At 50.7% G+C, this 18,068-nt stretch overlaps 1 protein-coding gene across 4 annotated transcripts in view; it reads right to left on the bottom strand.

Annotated features, from left to right (window-relative positions):
* The window catches only part of ADAMTS17 (ADAM metallopeptidase with thrombospondin type 1 motif 17), a 302,738-nt gene that overhangs the window by 72,601 nt on the left and 212,069 nt on the right, over positions 1-18,068 (bottom strand). For 2 of the 4 annotated variants that reach the window (XM_074353935.1, XM_074353936.1), the window contains exons 14-16: positions 15,958-16,085; positions 6,899-7,019; positions 2,911-2,979 (exon numbers count right to left, since the gene is read on the bottom strand). In XM_074353935.1, coding sequence (XP_074210036.1) covers positions 2,911-2,979; positions 6,899-7,019; positions 15,958-16,085 — 318 coding nt within the window. The remainder of the gene's footprint in view (positions 1-2,910; positions 2,980-6,898; positions 7,020-15,957; positions 16,086-18,068) is intronic. The other 2 variants (XM_074353937.1, XM_074353938.1) reach the window with 1 other exon arrangement.

The raw sequence follows: 18,068 nt of genomic DNA, 5'->3' as shown, positions 1-18,068 counted from the left end.
GCGTATGTAAGAGGACCTGATTTGCCGTGTTCCCTTCTTCCTGCCGAGGTGACGTAAACAATAAAATCCCGTCAGTCTAGTTCTGTGAGCGGCTACTGCAGGCAGACTCTCCTGCCAACCCATGTCGGACATGAAGCGTGAGCGAAGAACACACTCTGGTGTCAAACCCTTGATTTGGGGGGATGGAGGCAGGCATTGTGTATTGTTTGTTTACTGCACAAAACCAAGTCTGTTTGTTCTGATTCAGCCAGGTCCGAACGTTCACCCGAGATGTCCTCGTTCTCCCTACACCTTTAAATAAGTTCCTGTTCATTCATTTTAGGGTGATCTTGGGAAGCCAAGGAGATCAGCACCTGTGTTCAACCAGCCATCCTGCAGGGTCCTTTAGTCTTGACAGCAAATGCTCTGGCACTGTTACTATAGATCAGCCTCAGATGCTTACAAAGAAATGTTCTACTTGATGCTTAGGGAGACATCACAGATGAAAACGTACTCCAGTTTGAGTTGTCTACTTCTTGTACCCTGATCTGCTCGGGTTCCCAGGCAGGACGACTCCTTGAAGCAGCTGGGCTGTGGTCCTCCAGGTGGATCCCCTCCGAACGCTCGACTCGGGAACAGCGGCACTGACTTGCCCAGGGCAGCCCACACAGCCCCTCCTCTGTCTGGTCCTCATAGGGCGAGGTGAGGTTTTTGTTTTTGTTATTGTTTTTTTTTTTTTTTTTGATTAAAAATAGTTTTTGCTCTAAGAATGCTTCTTTACTTGGAAAATGTGACCACAAAAAAAAAAAAAGCATCTTTGAGGATCATAGCACAGGATTACACACCACAAATTTCTTTTAGAGAAATTCACTCCTTCTGGAAGAGTTTGAAGAATTATTGGATTCCAGGTGTACGAGATAGTAAAGTGTCAAAAACGGAGACAAAATTGCTCGGGGTCAGTGGCGATTAAAACCTCTGTCGGAGGAATCTCCATTTCAACCACAAAACTGACCTGGGAACAGGATCTGCTTGTGGGGGTTGAATTAGTCTCTGAAAGCTGCTGCTGTTGCACGAACTCTTCCTATGTGGGAACTAACAAACCTTGGCGTTAGCATCACCAGGATGCAGAAGCAGACGCACCCAAATAAGGTAATTTTCCACATTCCACAGCAAGGGGCATTTGCAGTCAGTGCCTGCTCACCACGCCTATTTTGAAGCTTAACTTCAGCACAAGCAGCAACACTGAAAAGGCACCTGCTGCACCTGCTTCCTCTCCTTTCTCACGTACCCTCAGGGGCAGGGGCAGATGAGCAGTAAAGAGCTCAGGGGAGACGCGCAACTCAGGAGAGGCTCCTGCTCAGGTGACCCCTGAATAATGGGGCCGGGGAGTCACCGGTGTGCCGGGCTCTGCTAACCCTTCCACCTCAGATGAGCTCTTCAGCTCACCATATGGAGGGAACTAATGAACAAAAACCCTGAAATAAGAAACAAGCTCCCTGTACATAAACTAAGAAAACAACCTCTAAGTTACTGTCCTCTTTACGATGGCCCCTACCCTACCCAGAGCACAAAGCCACCCCAAGGATGGTGAGAAGGGGGACCAGCAAGGGAAAGACTCCCATCACCAAGTCCCAAAGCACCCTGTCACCCCTCGTACCAGATGTCCCCCATGCAGATGCCAGACACCACCAGGTTGATGGGGAATGAAATATAATTAAGGGGGGATTTGCTGTAAGAATTCACAAGACAGAGTCACACTTTAGGTAAGACAGCAAGACTTTATCGTTGGAAAAATTTTCCATTCTAGTCTCTGCCATCTAACGGGAGAAATCCAGTTAGAGGGGCACGATTTGGTTTCATGAGGAAGCCACGGATAAAATTCAACACTGTTGCCATTGCTCTAAGAGAGCAGGTCATTTTTGCCATAAGGACAAGCAATCAGAACGAACTTGAAAGGGATGTTGGCTTTACACCTGCCTCAAATCTTCTGAATAATTAATATCACCAGACTAAAAGCACACCTCCCTGCAAAATACTTTTTGTCTGAATTTCCCAAGTAGATATGCTTGTAGTTGACTTGGCCACATTTTCCCCTTGTGTTTTCAGTAGCATTAACTTTCTTTGGCAGAAAACCATTGAGCTAGTAAGGGACCATGATGGAAACAAGTAAAACCCTGGCTATGTTGACTGGAACATTTTCACAAGGTTGTATCAAATATATATATATATAAACAAAGTCCTTTTTTTTGGGTAATAATCTTTAAAAATGCCTGGGGAGGCTTTGTGTAAGTTTACAGTCTTCTCTTTTTACAAAGATTATTTATGAGAATATCACTGTCCTTACATTTATCCCTAAAGGTTGTTCTGGTTCCAAATGAAAGTTATTTGGGAAGCCCACGAGACTCGACTGATACTCTGGTTCAGCTCTCTGAATGCGAGGTCAGCACAGGTGGGCCAAAGTGAGGCTGTGACCTTTATCTCCAGCATGAAGACCAGGAGGGTCTTACCAAATGCCCTCTGTGCTTTGGGAAACCCAACCCTGTAATATGGAAACTGCCTTGTAAAAGTGCCATGTGTGGCTAAATTCTCTGGCACGACTTAGCCCTTTCTGCCTGAGCTCCAGGTGGGGTGAGGAGAATGAAGACATATCTCTGGCATGCTATCACGTGTTTCTGTCTGGCCTCTAATTCCATGCCTCTTCATCTTTTATAGCTCTAAAATTGGTTTTATTCTACAGTTTTTCTTTTTGGCAATCGGCCTTAAACATCAATTACACATCAGTGATAAACGGCCTTAGTGTTAATCCATGGCTTCGTGCATGACTCATCCCACCACTGACTCTCCTCCGAAAACACTCAGGCACGCAAGCGAGGAAAGCCCCACACCAGGCATGTCACCGCTAGTTCTGCACGTCACAGCCAAACCTCTTACATGAGAAACACTGGGGAACGGCCTTTGCCATCACACAGGTGGACACCTTCGTACAAAGGTTATTCTTGACTGAGAAAAAGAAATAGGTTGTAATGGGTTTACATGCACATTTCAGGAACTGAGACTACAGCTTTTAATCATGGTGCAGAGAGAGTCATGTGTCACCACCACACAGTGGCACCTTTCCCCATGAACCTCCCTACCCCACACCTAGAGGCAGGGACACAGAACGTGGCACGTGGCAGAGGCTCTAAAGGTAATTATTGAATAAATGTGTGATGTGTGGATCTAACCACATTCAAAAGGGATCAATCACATCACCTTCCCTTTGAAGAATCAATTGTTTGAGAAGGTTCTCTTGGAGATTCAGAGCCCATGGGGCACCATGGCTGGTTCTGGGGAGAGAATTCAGTCCAAGTGTGTCCTGGGCTGGGTGGCCATGGACCCCAGTCACCTTTCTCATGCTGAGGAGCAGCACAGAATTAATCATGTGGAAATGACAATCCAGTGAATGAAACGAAGGCATCATATCAAGAATTTTCAAATTACTAAATTAAAAAAAAAAAAACTTAGTTGTTTCAACTTGACCAAAAGCTTGGGCACTTTGAAGCCCACCCATCACAGAAGTAATACGCCAGCCAGCTCAAGTCGATTCCTCCTATAGCTGAGAGGCCAAGGGCCTCATTTGTTCAAAGTCAGGAGGCAACAGGCCAGAGGCTCAACTGAAGCTCAGGATGGTCCACATCCCTACTCGCTGCACTGGGACCTCTCGAGGACACCAGAGTGGGACATCCTGGGGTGCGGACACTGTCCCTGTGTGGGTCTGCTCTGCACTCCCAGCTAAAGTACTTGGGTGAAAGGACCCAGAAGAGTTCAGGCAAGGGTCAGGACTTGATCTAAGTGGGCAAAAATCCTGCATTTGATTCCGCTTTCTCTTTCTGGACAGTATTTTCTTGGACATTCACCCTCGGGGTGATAAGGCATTCCTCCTCTCCCCATCTTTCGAGCTGGGCCGAGATGAAAGTTACCTTCCGATCTAAACCGACAGGATTTGCGAATCCATCCAGCCGCACGTGGGGTCGCCCACACGTCACATCACCTGGGGGCTTTGCACCATTTCCAGGTTGGGCTTCTTCCTTCAGCCTGAAATGTCCTTTACCCACCTCTATGGTCAGTTCATTTCGACTTGTCCTTTAGGGCTCGGGGGCCACCCTCATCTGCCCACAGGCCCAGGCGAGGAGCTCCACTAGAATTTAGGGTCCCACAGCACCCCACATTGAGCGGCTTCCACGTCACACAGGGACTCAAGTTGCCTGCCTGGGGTGGGGGGTCCCCGCCCTCGACTGGGGCCGACTTGGTGACAGTTGACCTTTATATCTGGACACCTCATGCTTAAAATGCAGTGGTGCTAAATAAATGTTTACTGGGTGGCTGGATGCATGGGTGACCACATGCCAGTGCCTCTGTGCATTCCAGAACATCAGACCAGGATTACAGGTCTGTGTTTGATGAAACTGTATTAGACAGTGATTCATTCAGGTGTGAGTGAGCATTCTATGCACATCTTCAATAAACAGAATCCACACTGATGTGAGCTTATGCTCACAGACCCCAGCCCAAAGATTTGGAAAAAAACAGCTTCAGACTTTAACATGAAGATGTGACATCTGGCAATCGTTTAGAACGTCAGAACTTTTATAGGTGGGTGAGGCTACCTGTGCTCATCTTTCCCTGAAGGTTTGCTAAGGCTCTTGTGCCCAAGAAGCGGGAAGGAGCACTAAGCCACACGCCAGGATGGGGACCACTACCCCCACCAGGAGGTTTCCAGCACTGTCTGCCATGCTACAGCCCCACTGGCCACCACAGCCCCAGAGGCCTGATCTCCCCAGAAGGATGGCTACACATTCATACCCATCTCCCCCCTGGGTATGGTGGGGCCAGGCACATGGTGGGATGGAGGATGGACAGCAGATGAAAAGGTCATTGCTGCGATCGAAGGAATGGATCTGCTCATGCCAAGGTCAAAGGCCAACAAACTGTTTAGACTCTGGGGAAAAAAAGAGAATTGCTTTTGCCCTGAATGGGTTCTCTTGAAGTCAGCGGCTAGGTCCCATACAGTTTTCAAAGTTTTCAAAGGTGTGTGGTGGAACCTTCCTTAGTGTTCTACAGAATTGCCCAAGCGGCTGAGGTTATCACGGCTCTCCTCCACCTGCCTTCCATAGAAGGGAGCTGTTGTAGTCAGCTCAGTTTATTGGAGCTTAGCACAACAATCAATTTAAATAAAGGGTCTAACGCAGCCTTGAAAAAAAAATCAATAGCAAACACTTGCCAGCTGCACAGCTCTTGTTACCAGATGCCCTTGCTGAACAGTCGCAGCAGGCAAGACCCAAGTCTCACGGTGCAAACACAGCCAGTGGCAACACACATGTCAAGAGAGCAGCCGTGACCAAAGGTCCAAGAGAACGTTCTGCAATGACGGACAAGTTCTCTCTCGCCTGTCCAACACCGGAGCCCTGTCACCTGAGGCAACAGAGCACCTGATGTGGGACTCAGGGCTGGAGCTTCTAAGCCTGTTTAATTTTAATTAATTATAATTAAAACTTGAATGGACTCAAGTGGTCTGTGGCTACTGTACCGGATGGTGCGCTTTCCCCAAAATCGACGTGCTCCAGCACCAGCTTCCTTGGGTTTCCTCGAAGCTGCGCAGCAGATTCCCACATAAGCTTCCTGTTTCGCAGGCGGGGCACCTGTCTTTAAAATCCTGAAACCAGCCCTTACTGGGCCTGAAATGTAGTTTCTAAATGTCATTTTGGACTTGCACTTGCCTCTGGTTTTGCTTTCACAGGAACCTGAGAAGCGTTTGCAACACGCTGCCCTTTCCACCAGGCGATCCAGAAGGAACGCTTCCTCTAGACCAGTCTTTTATCCAAACAGAGAAAAGGATGACGTTCACTGACGTCTCTTCTCTGCCTTATCCCAGAGGCTGCTCCGTGGGACAGGGAGGACAAACCAGGATCCTCTCCTCTCCATGGGTGGAACTGGACTGAAATGCTTCTATCCAAAGCAAGTGCAGAAATTAGAACAGAAGCTTTTCAGCTCAGCTCCGCCCAACGAGTTATCTTGGGTAGCCTCACTCTTGGTGACGTTGGCTAAGGGGACACTCACTAAGGCTTCGAGGGGAGCTCACCCTGCCTGCCTCATGCGCCCCTCGTTAGTATCAAGCCGATACTTCCCTGGACATCATAAGTGGGTGTCCACTGGGACAGGAGATCGAAAACCATCTCCAACCTCTGGCCAAAGCAGCCCACAGCTGTGAAGATGCTTCCAGGAGAAAGACTGCGAAGCCCTCAGCTGAACTCTGCAGGGCCTTTCCGAGCCCAGTCAGGGGAGGGCTGCGTCCTGGACGTGGGAGACAGTAACTCTGCGGTCACACTCGGCAGAGGCATCGCAGACTTCCCGGAACATAAGGCTTCGTGCACGTTTTAGGGATGTGTGTAAAAGCTATTCTACTTTCACGGACAGAAGGCTCAGAAACAGAGAAAATCTCTTCCATCTATAGGTAAAAACGACGTAGCAAAGCGTCTTTGCTGCCATCTCTGTGTGCACGACAGCAGCTGGGCGGGCTCGCAGCGGCAGGGGAAGCCGGTCAGGCGGGGCAGCCGCTGCGTGATGATGGACCTCGGGGCTGAACCCTGACGCCACAGGCAGATATTCACTTCCCAGAACCTAAAGGCGTCATTCTAGCTAAAATGTCTTTCTCTGCCTTTCGGAAACCATAGAAACAAAGTGCCAGGTCCGTTACTTATGATCAACTATCCCTTAAATATGAGATGCAGGGAAGACGTGAAACTGTGGGCTTTGGGGCAACACAATATATGAGAAAATTGACTTTGGGGCAATAAAATATACAGCACTTGTCTGTTGTCTGGCCCAGCGCTCACCGGGCCCCAGCAGCGGCCAGGGTCACCTCTCCTCGGCCCACACTCACCTGTGCCCCGGGAGTGGCTGAAGTCTCCCTTCACCACGCGGCAGGTCTTGCCGTCCCCGCTGCAGACCCCGCACCGGTCTTCTTTGGCCGCAGACCCAATGATGCCATCGCAGCCGATTTTCTAAACAACCAGAGGGCTGGGTTAGTCTGTGTGCAGGACTCACAGGGCTTTTCGGAGATGACACCCTGCAGGGCTGACTCCTCCAGGTGGGCATCATGCCTGCGGGCTCACGATACCTTCAGCGGCCTGAGCAAACCTCTTGATTTATTTTAAAATCAGAAAAGAAAAAAATGAATAGAATTCAGCTCGTATTACATTTGTCTTTATATCCACAGAGTCATCAAATACACGTTTTAGTATTTGTTATGGAGGAAGGGGCCCACGAAGGCCACAGTGCCTACGGAAGTCACACTGAGGCCCAAACCCTGGCCCTTCCAGAGCCGCCTGAGGCAGGGGGGAGGGGAGGGAGGGAAGCCGGCTCCCATACCTCCTGGTGTAGCCGCAACTTCACTAGATTTGTATCCCCTTCAGAGCTGCGTGGGTTTTTGGATGAATCTCGGTTGGAACAGCCAACAGTTTCAGAAGAGACCACACTGACTTTTCTGCTGAAGTCGGGAAGCCCAGAGCTCACTGAGGCATGGCTGGGAAGGAACCCCCCATTTCTCAGTTGGGGAGATCTGGCCCAAGAAGAAACCCCACCAAATTTTCTCAACAGGCCATGTCTGAGGGGGGAGGAAGGCTGCCCCAACCCAGGGTGCCTCTGGGCAGCGTAGCCATGTCATTCATAAAAAAGTGGGAAAAGGTTGTGAACTCCTGTTTTTCCCTTTTAAAAATGCACAAGAACTTTACAGTCTGCAAAACAACACACCTAAGTTTACATTACGGTAAACACTAGTGTGTTGAATTATTTGCTAAATTGCTACCATGTCTCTCTGTAGTTCTGCCCATCAAGAGAATAAATCTAGGACAAGAACGAGGTTTTCCCCACTGCCCTGTACCCTGCATTGCATACTTGTGGTTCATGCTGCAAAGGATTCTACAGCCAGATAACCCAGGCCGAGGAGATTGTGCTCTTTCCTGTGATGTCTGGATGGGTGCTAGCAAGGTGTTTTCCACCCTTACACCCTACTCGGACAGGAGCAGGGCACTGGGCAGAGTTGGCCGAATGGCAGACTTCCTGGAGGTGAATGCTTGGCCTCACAGCTCCTCAACTTAATCAGACCCCTGTGCTTTACAAAAGAAACTTGTTGTTTATCTATTTTATATATACTAGTTAATATTAGAAAAAGAATATGAAAACAAGTATATATGTGTATGTATGACTAAAACATGCTATACACCAGAAATTGACACATTGTAACTGACTATACTTCAATTAAAAAAAAAAAGAACACCAGAAATGCTACCCTTGGGGAAAGGAGATGGGAGGGGAGAATCCACACTAGAATTTCAAAAGGCCACCTGTTGTCTGGCTGAGATCAGGGTGGGGAGGCAGAGCCTGTGTTTGAAATCTGCCAGACCAGGAATTCACCTGGACGCAGGAAGGACAGGCATGCGAGGTGCTTCAGGGAAAAGCAGGACCAGGACCCACAGGAAGAGGGGCCTTTAGGAGGAGATCACATACCTTCCTAGATGGGAAACTGCTCTTCCTCCAAAGAGTCCCCTGAAAGAAGGATCTTGGTGGGAAAGAGAAAAGAGGAGGAGGAAGGGCAGTGGCCTACGTGCCTACAAAGCCCTGCAGAGCCAGATCAGCATTAGGTGTCCTCCTGGCCTCGGGGCCCCGGCAGGAAATGCTGTTGCCTAGACAAGAAAGCAGAGGCAGGTGGGGGGGGGGGCAATTTTCTCCCCTCACTGTGACGCTCAGCATCACTCCTAAAACATGACATAAAGAACACGCACACACTTGCTCTGTGGCAAGGCCCCAACCCACACTGAGTTAGACCTCCCGGGATCCAAAACTTAAGCAGATGCAATGCTTGGAATTGACCCCTTTTTTGGAAGGGGGATGAAGTCACCATCAGCTGGAGCCCAGCAAGGCCCTGATGTCTGCGGGGCTGCGGGGCACACTGCTGCTCTGTGACGCTTGGCCTGCATGTGCCTAACCTGGAACAGGGGACATGTAGGACAGGAGAAGCCCACGGGGAGATGGGGTGGTGCACGGAGCACACGCTGTGACAGGTGCCTGAGGACGCCAGAAGTCAAGAAGAGGTCGCGCGTCCCTGACCCCCTGGAAGGGGGCAGCCCTCCTGCCCCTCCTGCTTCTCGCTGCTTTGTCTTGTTAATTTCACCTGCTCCTTAAACTCCAACACCCACTTGCACACTGACAGCTCTTACACCCAGTCCTCTCCCTCCCACCCGGGCTCGCAGGTGCGTGTCTGCCGACAACCTCCCCGGACACTCTGGCCCGGACACCGGACTCAGGGGGCCCACCAGCTCCTCCTCTGAAGCTGCTCACTCCTGACTTCTCAGTTCTACAGGTGGTCCTCCTTCCGCCCTCTTGGAACTGACAGACACGGCACCGGAGCCTGAGACCTCCGGGCCATTCCGACTCTTCCTCTTCTTGCTGTGTTTGGTTAGGTGCCAAGCCTGGTGGTTTTGCATCCTGAAACCTCTCTAGTATCTATTTCCTCTCTGTGCTCATGGCCACTGCCCAGTCTAGCCCCGCATCACTTTGCATGTGACCAATCACACTGGTTTTCTCCCCGCTGCTCCAGATCAGTCTTCACCTGGGAAGACGGGACAGTCCGTGACCGTGTGCCCCACTGCCTATGGAATATGCTCACACTTCAGAACCCAAGGCCCTCCCTGGTCTCATCCAATCGCTCACCACCTCAGCTTCCCTCCCTCCTCTTCCTCCAAGTGCACGCTGAGTCCAACCACCGCCAGCTCTGCTCCTGCCAGCCCATCACCTCTCAGCAAGACGAATCACGCCAGTGAATCCTGTTTCCCGGGTTCCAGTCAGGCCCCATCACCAGTTCTCTATAAACAAGCTCACTTGGTTCCCTGCTTCAACCTCTCCACTGCAGCCAGAATAAATCCAGATTCCCACCGCAGTCCGCCAGGCCCTGCATGGCCTGGGTCCTGACGCCTCTGCCCCACCAGCATCTGTCCTCCACCCTCCTGTTTCTGGAACACACCAGCCTGGCCCCTGCTGCCCTCTGCCTGGGGCATTCCGCCCCTACGTGTTCACCCCTACGGGCTGGCTCTCACACTAATGCTGTCTCCTCGGAGACACCTGCCACGCCACTGTCTCCCTCAGCGATAGCCCTGCTCCATCTCTCTCTGACATCATTTTCTTCCTTACACACACCAGTCCCCGGAATGATCAGGTTTGGGAGTTTATCTATTCCTTGTCTGTACATTGCACAGGGAAAGGGATCCCCTCGGTGCTGCTGACCACGGGGTGCCCAGCACACGTTACAGCGCCCAGCACGTGGAATGAAAGCTCTTTCCGCTCTAAACCCAGCCTCTCATCGGCTCTCAATGATGCCTTCGCCTGTGGTTATTGGGGTTTCACATCAAGTCTCATCTTCCCGACAGACTGTAAGCACGTGGAGGTGGGATCTTACAATCCTTTGTATCCTTGTCCCCCACCCCCAAACACAGCGGCCAGCATGGTGCCAAGCTCAGAATGGTAAAGAAATGCATAAAAACACTGAACTCTCATCAAGTTGGACGCTGGGTAAAAGTGAGGACAGAAGACTCTGGTTTTCAAAACGGGTCCTCTGCCTCTGTCTTCTGTGCCTCTGCTGGACAGCAACCCCTTCCCCCACAGGGCAGTTGAGTTTGCTCATTTTTGAACTGGGACGTCCTCATGCAGGTTTTGATGGTCCTTGTTTTTGTTTATTTTTCTTTATTGCTTTCTTCCTACCTAATAGCTACCTTCTGACGACTGCCTCCCGCTCTCTCTGCTGTTACAGGGATTCCACTGACTTACTGTTTTATATTTAACTGATGCTTTCAGCCAGCAACAGGACCCCCAACCCCACATCTCCTGGGCTCCTGGGTCAGCTCCACCAAGTCCTGCCAGGCTTGTCTTCCTTCTTCTGGAATTCACCCTTGTCTTGCTAAACTACATGTCACGGCTTCAGAATGGATGCATGGAAAATAAAATTTCTGAGTTCTCCCATGTCTCAAAATTCCTTTATTTCACCTCCATGCTTGGTTGCTCATTTGGCTGCATACGGGATTCTGTAATTATCTCAATTTTCCGCCAGGATCAGTTTTTGTTTGTTTTCCTTGGTCTTTCTCATTCCTGCTGCTGGTTTGCCTCAAAGAGCTGATGATCCCTGGTTGACTGTTCATGTGTTTGAGAATGAGGCACAGAAGGGCCAGAGGGGGGCTCTAGCCATGAGGGTGGCAGGCTTCCATTCAGGATGGTGGGAGGGAAGTGCTGTGTTCAAGCACCAATGCCACTCACCTGCCCCGGATGTCCCTCAACGGTTTATCACGCAACTTTGGGAAAGACTCTGAGGATAATTCCCCAGCAACTCATCAAGCTCCATGGGCCAGGCCGGGCGCGGTCAGGGATGTTGGCTCATTACTTGCAGCCAGCTCCTCTCTCCACCCTCTGCTCCCCCATCCGAGACTCCCTCAAGCATCCGGCGTTACTTCTGGTTGTGACTCTCCACTTGTTCCAGTTCTGGCCTCTGCTGCTCTGCTCCTTCAGTGAAACTTCCACCCACTCTGCCCTCTTGTCCAAGGGTGGCCTCGGCTTCTCCTCTTCACTATGGTCTGTGCTACGCTGCCTTAATGTCGCTGAGTGGAGTCCCCGGATGGAAGAGGAGTGAACACGGGGCTCAGAATGCTGGCTTAACCTGGAAGTTGCTATGGCAGGTTAATTGGGTGAAAGGGGTAGAGCGTCTGACTTCAGAGCTTTAGGCCCTGCCGTGGGTCAAGGTTCAGCACCAACAGTCACACACTTCAGGGTCACGATGTGGGGAAAAGCAGCAACCAGGTGGGCGTGTTTGAAACACAGGCTCGCGTGAGCGTAAATAACCAGTAGAGGTTCCTGCATGCTTGTTACCCCTACTTTATACGGGGGCCTCTGAGGCCAGAGTCTCTGACAATTCTCCTAAATTCCACCAGTAATTCCACAGGCCTAACAGACCACCGCACACAAAGTAAGACGCCAATAAATTCTGGACAATGAAGATGATCCACTGACATGGGCTCTAGACTCCAGAATCACTGAAGTCCTAAGAGCGGGTGGCCCATCCGTTCACGCACCCATTTCCTTTTTTTTCTTTGCAAAATGCAGTAAGGCCGTCTGTCCTTCAAGCCAGCTCCTTGGGGAACGCAGATAATCAGACACAATCCCTCCACTGATGAAGCTTACAGGACCCGAAGGTGTTTGGTTTTGATGTTCATCAAGCCAGCGGTACATGCACAAGTTAGGGTCCCAAGGAAGTGGGACCATAATGAAGTATGTTGGCTACAAGTGACATAAGCTGATGAGGCGTTAGAGAAAAGCCAGGCATGTCTGGTCCCAGGTACGTTCAGCTCCGTCCATCCATCTCATTCACCCACTGCTGGTCAGCAGCTCTGACGCAAGCTGCACATTAGAGGCATATTAACTTGATTTCTTGGCTTCCGGAGGTCAACAGTAGGAATCATTAATGATGGGGCTCCTGATTTATAGGGACGTGCTAAAAAATAGACAATGTTTGTGTTTCTTCCCCTCACTCACTCCACTTTTATGAGTGCTGTTAAGTTTCATTTCAGCATGTTAAGTAATTGGTGACTCACTGAAATGAAACTCAACGCGGTCCTCGTAAAAACAGGGTGAAATGGTATTTCCATGTTGCGTGTTATGGTTTGAATCAGCCTGCTATTTGGAGCTTAGGGGAATCTTCTCAAAATGCCATTTCGGAGCCTCTCGTCCCCACCATTCCCCACCAACTAGTCCCTAGGTTTCTCAAACTTTCCCAGAACTCCTTCTGCTACCTCCAAAATAGCAAAATTCATAGCTGAAGGGGACGGTGGTAAAGCTGAACAGTGGCTGTATTTTTGTATGTGCTGTCTTATACAGAATACAGATGTTCCTACCTTTTATCAATTATAATTAGATGATGATACTGATGAACAGGTACAGACCCTCTGCTCACCAAATCCCTGAGATTTTTTTTTTAATCACTATTACGCTCTGCTCTATAATCAATACCCCTTGCCTTACTCATCCACAAGTACCACAGGAATCCAGAACACTCCACTCCGGCAATCGCTGTAACTGGGCATAAATACTGTATTTGTATTTAATTTCTTATAATCTTATTTAAGTATGCTCAGCGTTATTATGAAACTTGATTAACTATGCCTTGACTAATTTGGATTTTTGTGAAAATTGACTTAAATTCTCCATGGGCTGAAGTTAACCTTCATGGATTCTCTCTGGAGAATGCACAAGGTTAGAAGTATAGAGGGTATTTTTAAGTTCCTTCAGGAAGCGAGTTGTTTCTCAGGGTTTTAGTCTCATGAAGTGCCATCACTACCTACCAGGAGAGTGGTCCTTCTGCTAGGACTGGTGGGCTGCCTGGAGGCAGTGGGTCACTGGGATGCACTCATGTGGAAGGGATGGTACTTCCAAGAGCTGACGGGGGCAAGGGGGAGGCCTCCCACTGTCAGGGTGAGGCTCCAGGGAGCATGAGCCTGCCCGCCTGCTATAAAGCACCGTGAAAGGTGCCCCTGCCTTGAGGGCTCACACCTGGTTAGTGTTAGCCTCAGTGCAGGGTGAGTAAATGCAGTGATGAAGATGGTGGTGGAGGCATTTGAGATTGGCTGCCGGGTGGGAACCGAGTGGCATCTGGGAATGAGAAGGCGAGTGTACACACGTTATTCCCACCATACCCCGTGCAGGGCAGGCTCTGGCTCACTGGTGCTCGGATGACCGCAGACTTAAGGCTATTAAAAGACCTTGAGTGGCATCTCAAATACCCTGCTGTACTTACTCAAGGACTGAGAGTTTTGCTGTCATGGTGTGGGAGAGATTCCCTAATTGAAGAAGCTGCAATAAGAACCAAGGTCATGGAAGGGGCACATTGGCCCGGATCAGTTAGAGCTGAAATCAGGTCTGGCCACTTACTAGGGACCCCACAGGCCGGAAAATTTTAGGAGTCTCAGAAATGTTTCCACATTGGTAAGAACACCACAGAAGACACTGGTGAGAGGCTGGAGATGGCTCAGGTGCTGCTCGGAACAGTACAAGTGCTTTGCTTGGGACACTGTTGCTAAAGGAATGTACGTTTTGGGGCTGCACCAAGGCCCGTGCAAATGTATCATTTAGGATGAAAACAAATCTTGCACTTGGCTGGCTAGCAGATTTACGGAGAACCAGAACCATTAGCAATTTCTCATTTCAGTGACAGTGACCAGATCTTTGTCCACACCGCCTGACATTGCACATTCGTTGCTATGACGCAGCAGGCCTGAGGGCCCAGCTCTCCCACCATCACCCACTCCTTCTCTGGGAGGAGACCTGGCCAAGACTCTTGGGCACCAAGCATCTTTTCCCCCCCACATACTGTATTTGATAACAAAGCCAGGCAGTGCCAAAGGAGCCTGGACACTGTCAAGTTTTTCCCTGAAAAATCCTAGTCTGGACTTTGCAGGGGAAAAGAAATCCACTAGGGTTGGAATGGTTGGCGGCCGGAATCATCCTAGAAGTTGTCGTTGTGTCCATGTCTTCCTGCCTTTCTCCCTCTTACTCTGTCTTTCACTCACTCAGTGAAACCTCACCGCCCACGCCCAGGGCCAGGCATCTGGGGAGACCGGCTGCCCCATGAGGCCAGGGGGCCCCAGGATTGGGGGTCAAGGTTCAGGCACAATGACAATTGAGGGGGGATGATGGTTTCTTTTCCACATGACCCCTGGGATTTATAATTTTTCAAATGTTTTTAATATTTCCCTGAAACTGAGCAGTAGAGATGGTGTCAACTTCGGGAGGTGGGTGGGGGTTCCTGAAGCATCCACAGCCACAGGGCTTCTAGGAAGCTGATTCCCTTTTCCCAGTAAAGTCAGAAGCCCTGCTGTGGACTGCTTGCTTAGTCTCACATAGATGCTGGGCAATGGAGGCCAAACAGGGAAAAGTGAAAACAGGAGGAAATGCCGGGTTTTCCTTTCTATTTCAAGTGCACAGCCATCCTCACACCCATCCGCCCACTCAGGGCTGTGGGAGCCGCAGTCTCCTCCAGCTCTCTGCGGGCTCATCTGCTGAGGGAGCCTGGCCTTGTGATGAGAGCCCGTACCCACGGCTGAGGGGGGCTCTCTCACGACAGGCTCAGACCAGACCAGGGCGTCAGGAAATAGGGCCTGTGTGGCAGAGTCGAGCATTGCATCGCCTGAGCCACGCCCCTTAGGGACTGGAAATATGCAGCTTTTAGACCCACCCCCCCCATCCCAGCTGCCGCACCACAGCAGGAGGGTACCCATCCTGACGGACAAGCAGTCACTGGTTACCTAGGCTGGGAACGAGGCCTTGGGAGGGCTCAGCTACAGGTGACCCCCCAGCTCAGGCATATTTAATGCAGGTGGAAGATGAGCTTCCGTCCCCCACTCCTTCTTTTTATGTCTTCTTAACTGACATCTACCATCGTGCTAAGGAGTCACAGACATCCAACGTCACAATGGCTTTGAGGATCATCTTACGGTGGGTGGGTGGAGCGACCCCCAAAAGCCTGGCACAGTCACCTCCCAGGTACTACCCGGGAAGGAGTCTGCTTGGTCCTACTACATCTTTTACAGCTAAACGGAGCATAGCTTGTCCCCAAACACATGCTCCTGTACCTTTTCCAGTCCCACCTTGGTAATCTACGTGCTCCTCCTGCTGTCACGATGTCTAAAGTTATTCTAAGACTTCTGAGATGAGGAGGGAGGGGAGGAGGGGGGGAAGGTGGGAGGAAAGAAGGGATGGGCCCAGGCTGCAGGAGGCAGCACCACCAGTGCCTTCTAGGGAAAGTCTCCTCACTCCGGCCCCCTGAGGCCTCCGCCCACCCCTGGCCCTTCTGTGGAGAGGGAGCCTCCCTTCCAAAGCCCTGCCAAGGACGCAAAGAGAATACGTCACCTGGCACCTGCCGTGCACGCAGAGGTCGGTCTCGTAGGGCCCGCAGGGCGTGCCATCCAGGACTCTGTCGGCCACCAGCAGCGGGGACTCCTTCCCGAGGGGCGAGCAGTAGAGTTCACACGGCTTATCTGAGGAGGGAAAGGGGGTGCATGTCGTGGGAAGGGGCGCGGGCGATGGGCCAGCCCGAGGGACCAGAAGTCGGCATGGAATAAAGGTCTCGGCACCTGCTGCACCCACCCCTAGGAACACCTGGCACAGCACGTGGAGAAAGACCCTCCGGCTCAGGGGAATTGCACACAGGTGAGAGCACCGTGGGCTTTTCTTCATCTTGTTCTTTCTCCTTTGCACAGAAATAGAATTTCCTTTTCCTTAAGGTATTAAAGAAAATAGGCCAAACAAACACGTTTTGTGCTAACCTCTAAGCAAGCTGAATAGGCATCAGGGATGAGCCTGGGGTGGGGAAGGGATGAGGGGGGCAGGTCTCAGGGGTGTCGCCGTGGCAGCAGCTTTTGCTAAAGCCTTAGTGGTCCCCCGTTGCTGGACAAAAGCTGCAGGGCTGTGGTAAGTGGCAAGAAGGGCCTGGAAGAAACTGAGCAGGAATAAGGTACAGAAAGGGGACACAGAAGCCTCTAGGACAACAGGTAAGGGCCCTGTCCCCAGGCAGGATGGGAACCCTGGTTTCTGCTGTTGTTGGAACCAAGCGAGTGCCCAGAAAATGCCAAGACCTCACGCTTTTGCCTAGACTGTTCCCCCTCCTTTCTGGAAGATGCCTGTTACCCCGGCAGCTTCTACTGCAGAGCCTTCTTCTCATGCCCCCTCTGACTTGGAGTCTCCACCTGCATTTTGCACACACTTCCATTAAAGCTTCCAAATCCTGCTGTTCTGTAATTGTCTGAGCAACTCCCACATACAAGGGGATCTCCTATAAGGTGGGTCCTGTTGCTAAAGGAATGTGAAAGGGATAGACTGCAATTACCTTTAGACTGAAGAACTGATGGGAATGGGAGCCCTTGGAGGGCAAGGAACCAAACTTCCATCTTTCGTCAACACTCTTACATCCTTAGTTGTACAGGAGGTCCAATCTTCTAAAAAGTTATACAACCACACACTGTAAGCAAAGAAGCCTGGAACACCCCTCTCGCCCGGCTGATGTGTGCCGAGATGAAATCCAGATTGAGGCTGGACTCTTTGGGGTGCGTCCCAGCCTCTCATTAGTTCACTTGTCATCAGGACTTAGCGCTTGGATGGGGAAGCCACACACAGGGCAGCCGAGATGGGCTTGGGGTCTTGGGAGCCATGTGATCACATGTGCTTGGTGGAGGCTTGGAGGGTTCCCCTGCTGCTCCACCGTGTGGCTCTTAGAGCGCCTGTTGTTCTCTCTCTGCCAGTGGTTACAAGGTCTTACTAAGGTGGAGACACTATTTAATTTTTGAGGACATCACAAGCGCTCACCCCAGCCCTGTCTGGCCCTCTGTCGGGTATACACGCTGAGAAAACTGCTCACTTCCCTATCCCCAAAGCTGCCTGCCATGACCCCATAGCCATGCCTCAGTTGATTGGACCATTAGGGGGCACCTGACTGTAGCTGGACCAATCAGAGTCTTTCTCCCCCACCACACCCTCATAGTCAGGCCTCACAAGGCCTCAGCTGATTGGACCAAGAACAGCCACCTGATCACGGCTGGACCAATCAGAGTCTCCCTCTGGGAAAGTAGAACTGAAATTTAGCTAGAGAGGTTGTGTCTGCTCATGGTTGATGAGCCCCAAATAAGTCTACACTTCCTTATCCACAATTCAGGAATCCAAAAGCTCTGAAAACCGCAAACATTGGTTTGGTTTGGTTTGGTTTTTACATTTGTGCCAAACACATTTGGCAGCAAAACTAGCCTTGGCTAGCTGTTGGTGGGGTTTAGTATCCCACTTGTAGACTGTTTGTGAGTTACCTGGTAGAGATGTCCATGTGTCTGACTGTGGGGTGATTCCCAGGACCCCACTGGGGGTATTAAGTAATATATGGTCGACACCCTGTTGTTACCTTTCTAGCACCTAAAATGCTCTGAACTCTGAACTACATCTGGCCCCAAAGGATTTGGACACGGGATGAGGACGTG

The sequence above is a fragment of the Camelus bactrianus genome, chromosome 27, assembly GCF_048773025.1.
Source record: "Camelus bactrianus isolate YW-2024 breed Bactrian camel chromosome 27, ASM4877302v1, whole genome shotgun sequence".
NCBI classification, from domain to species: domain Eukaryota; kingdom Metazoa; phylum Chordata; class Mammalia; order Artiodactyla; family Camelidae; genus Camelus; species Camelus bactrianus.
Note: the sequence above shows the minus strand (reverse complement) of the source record. Positions and strands in the feature narration are given on the sequence as shown.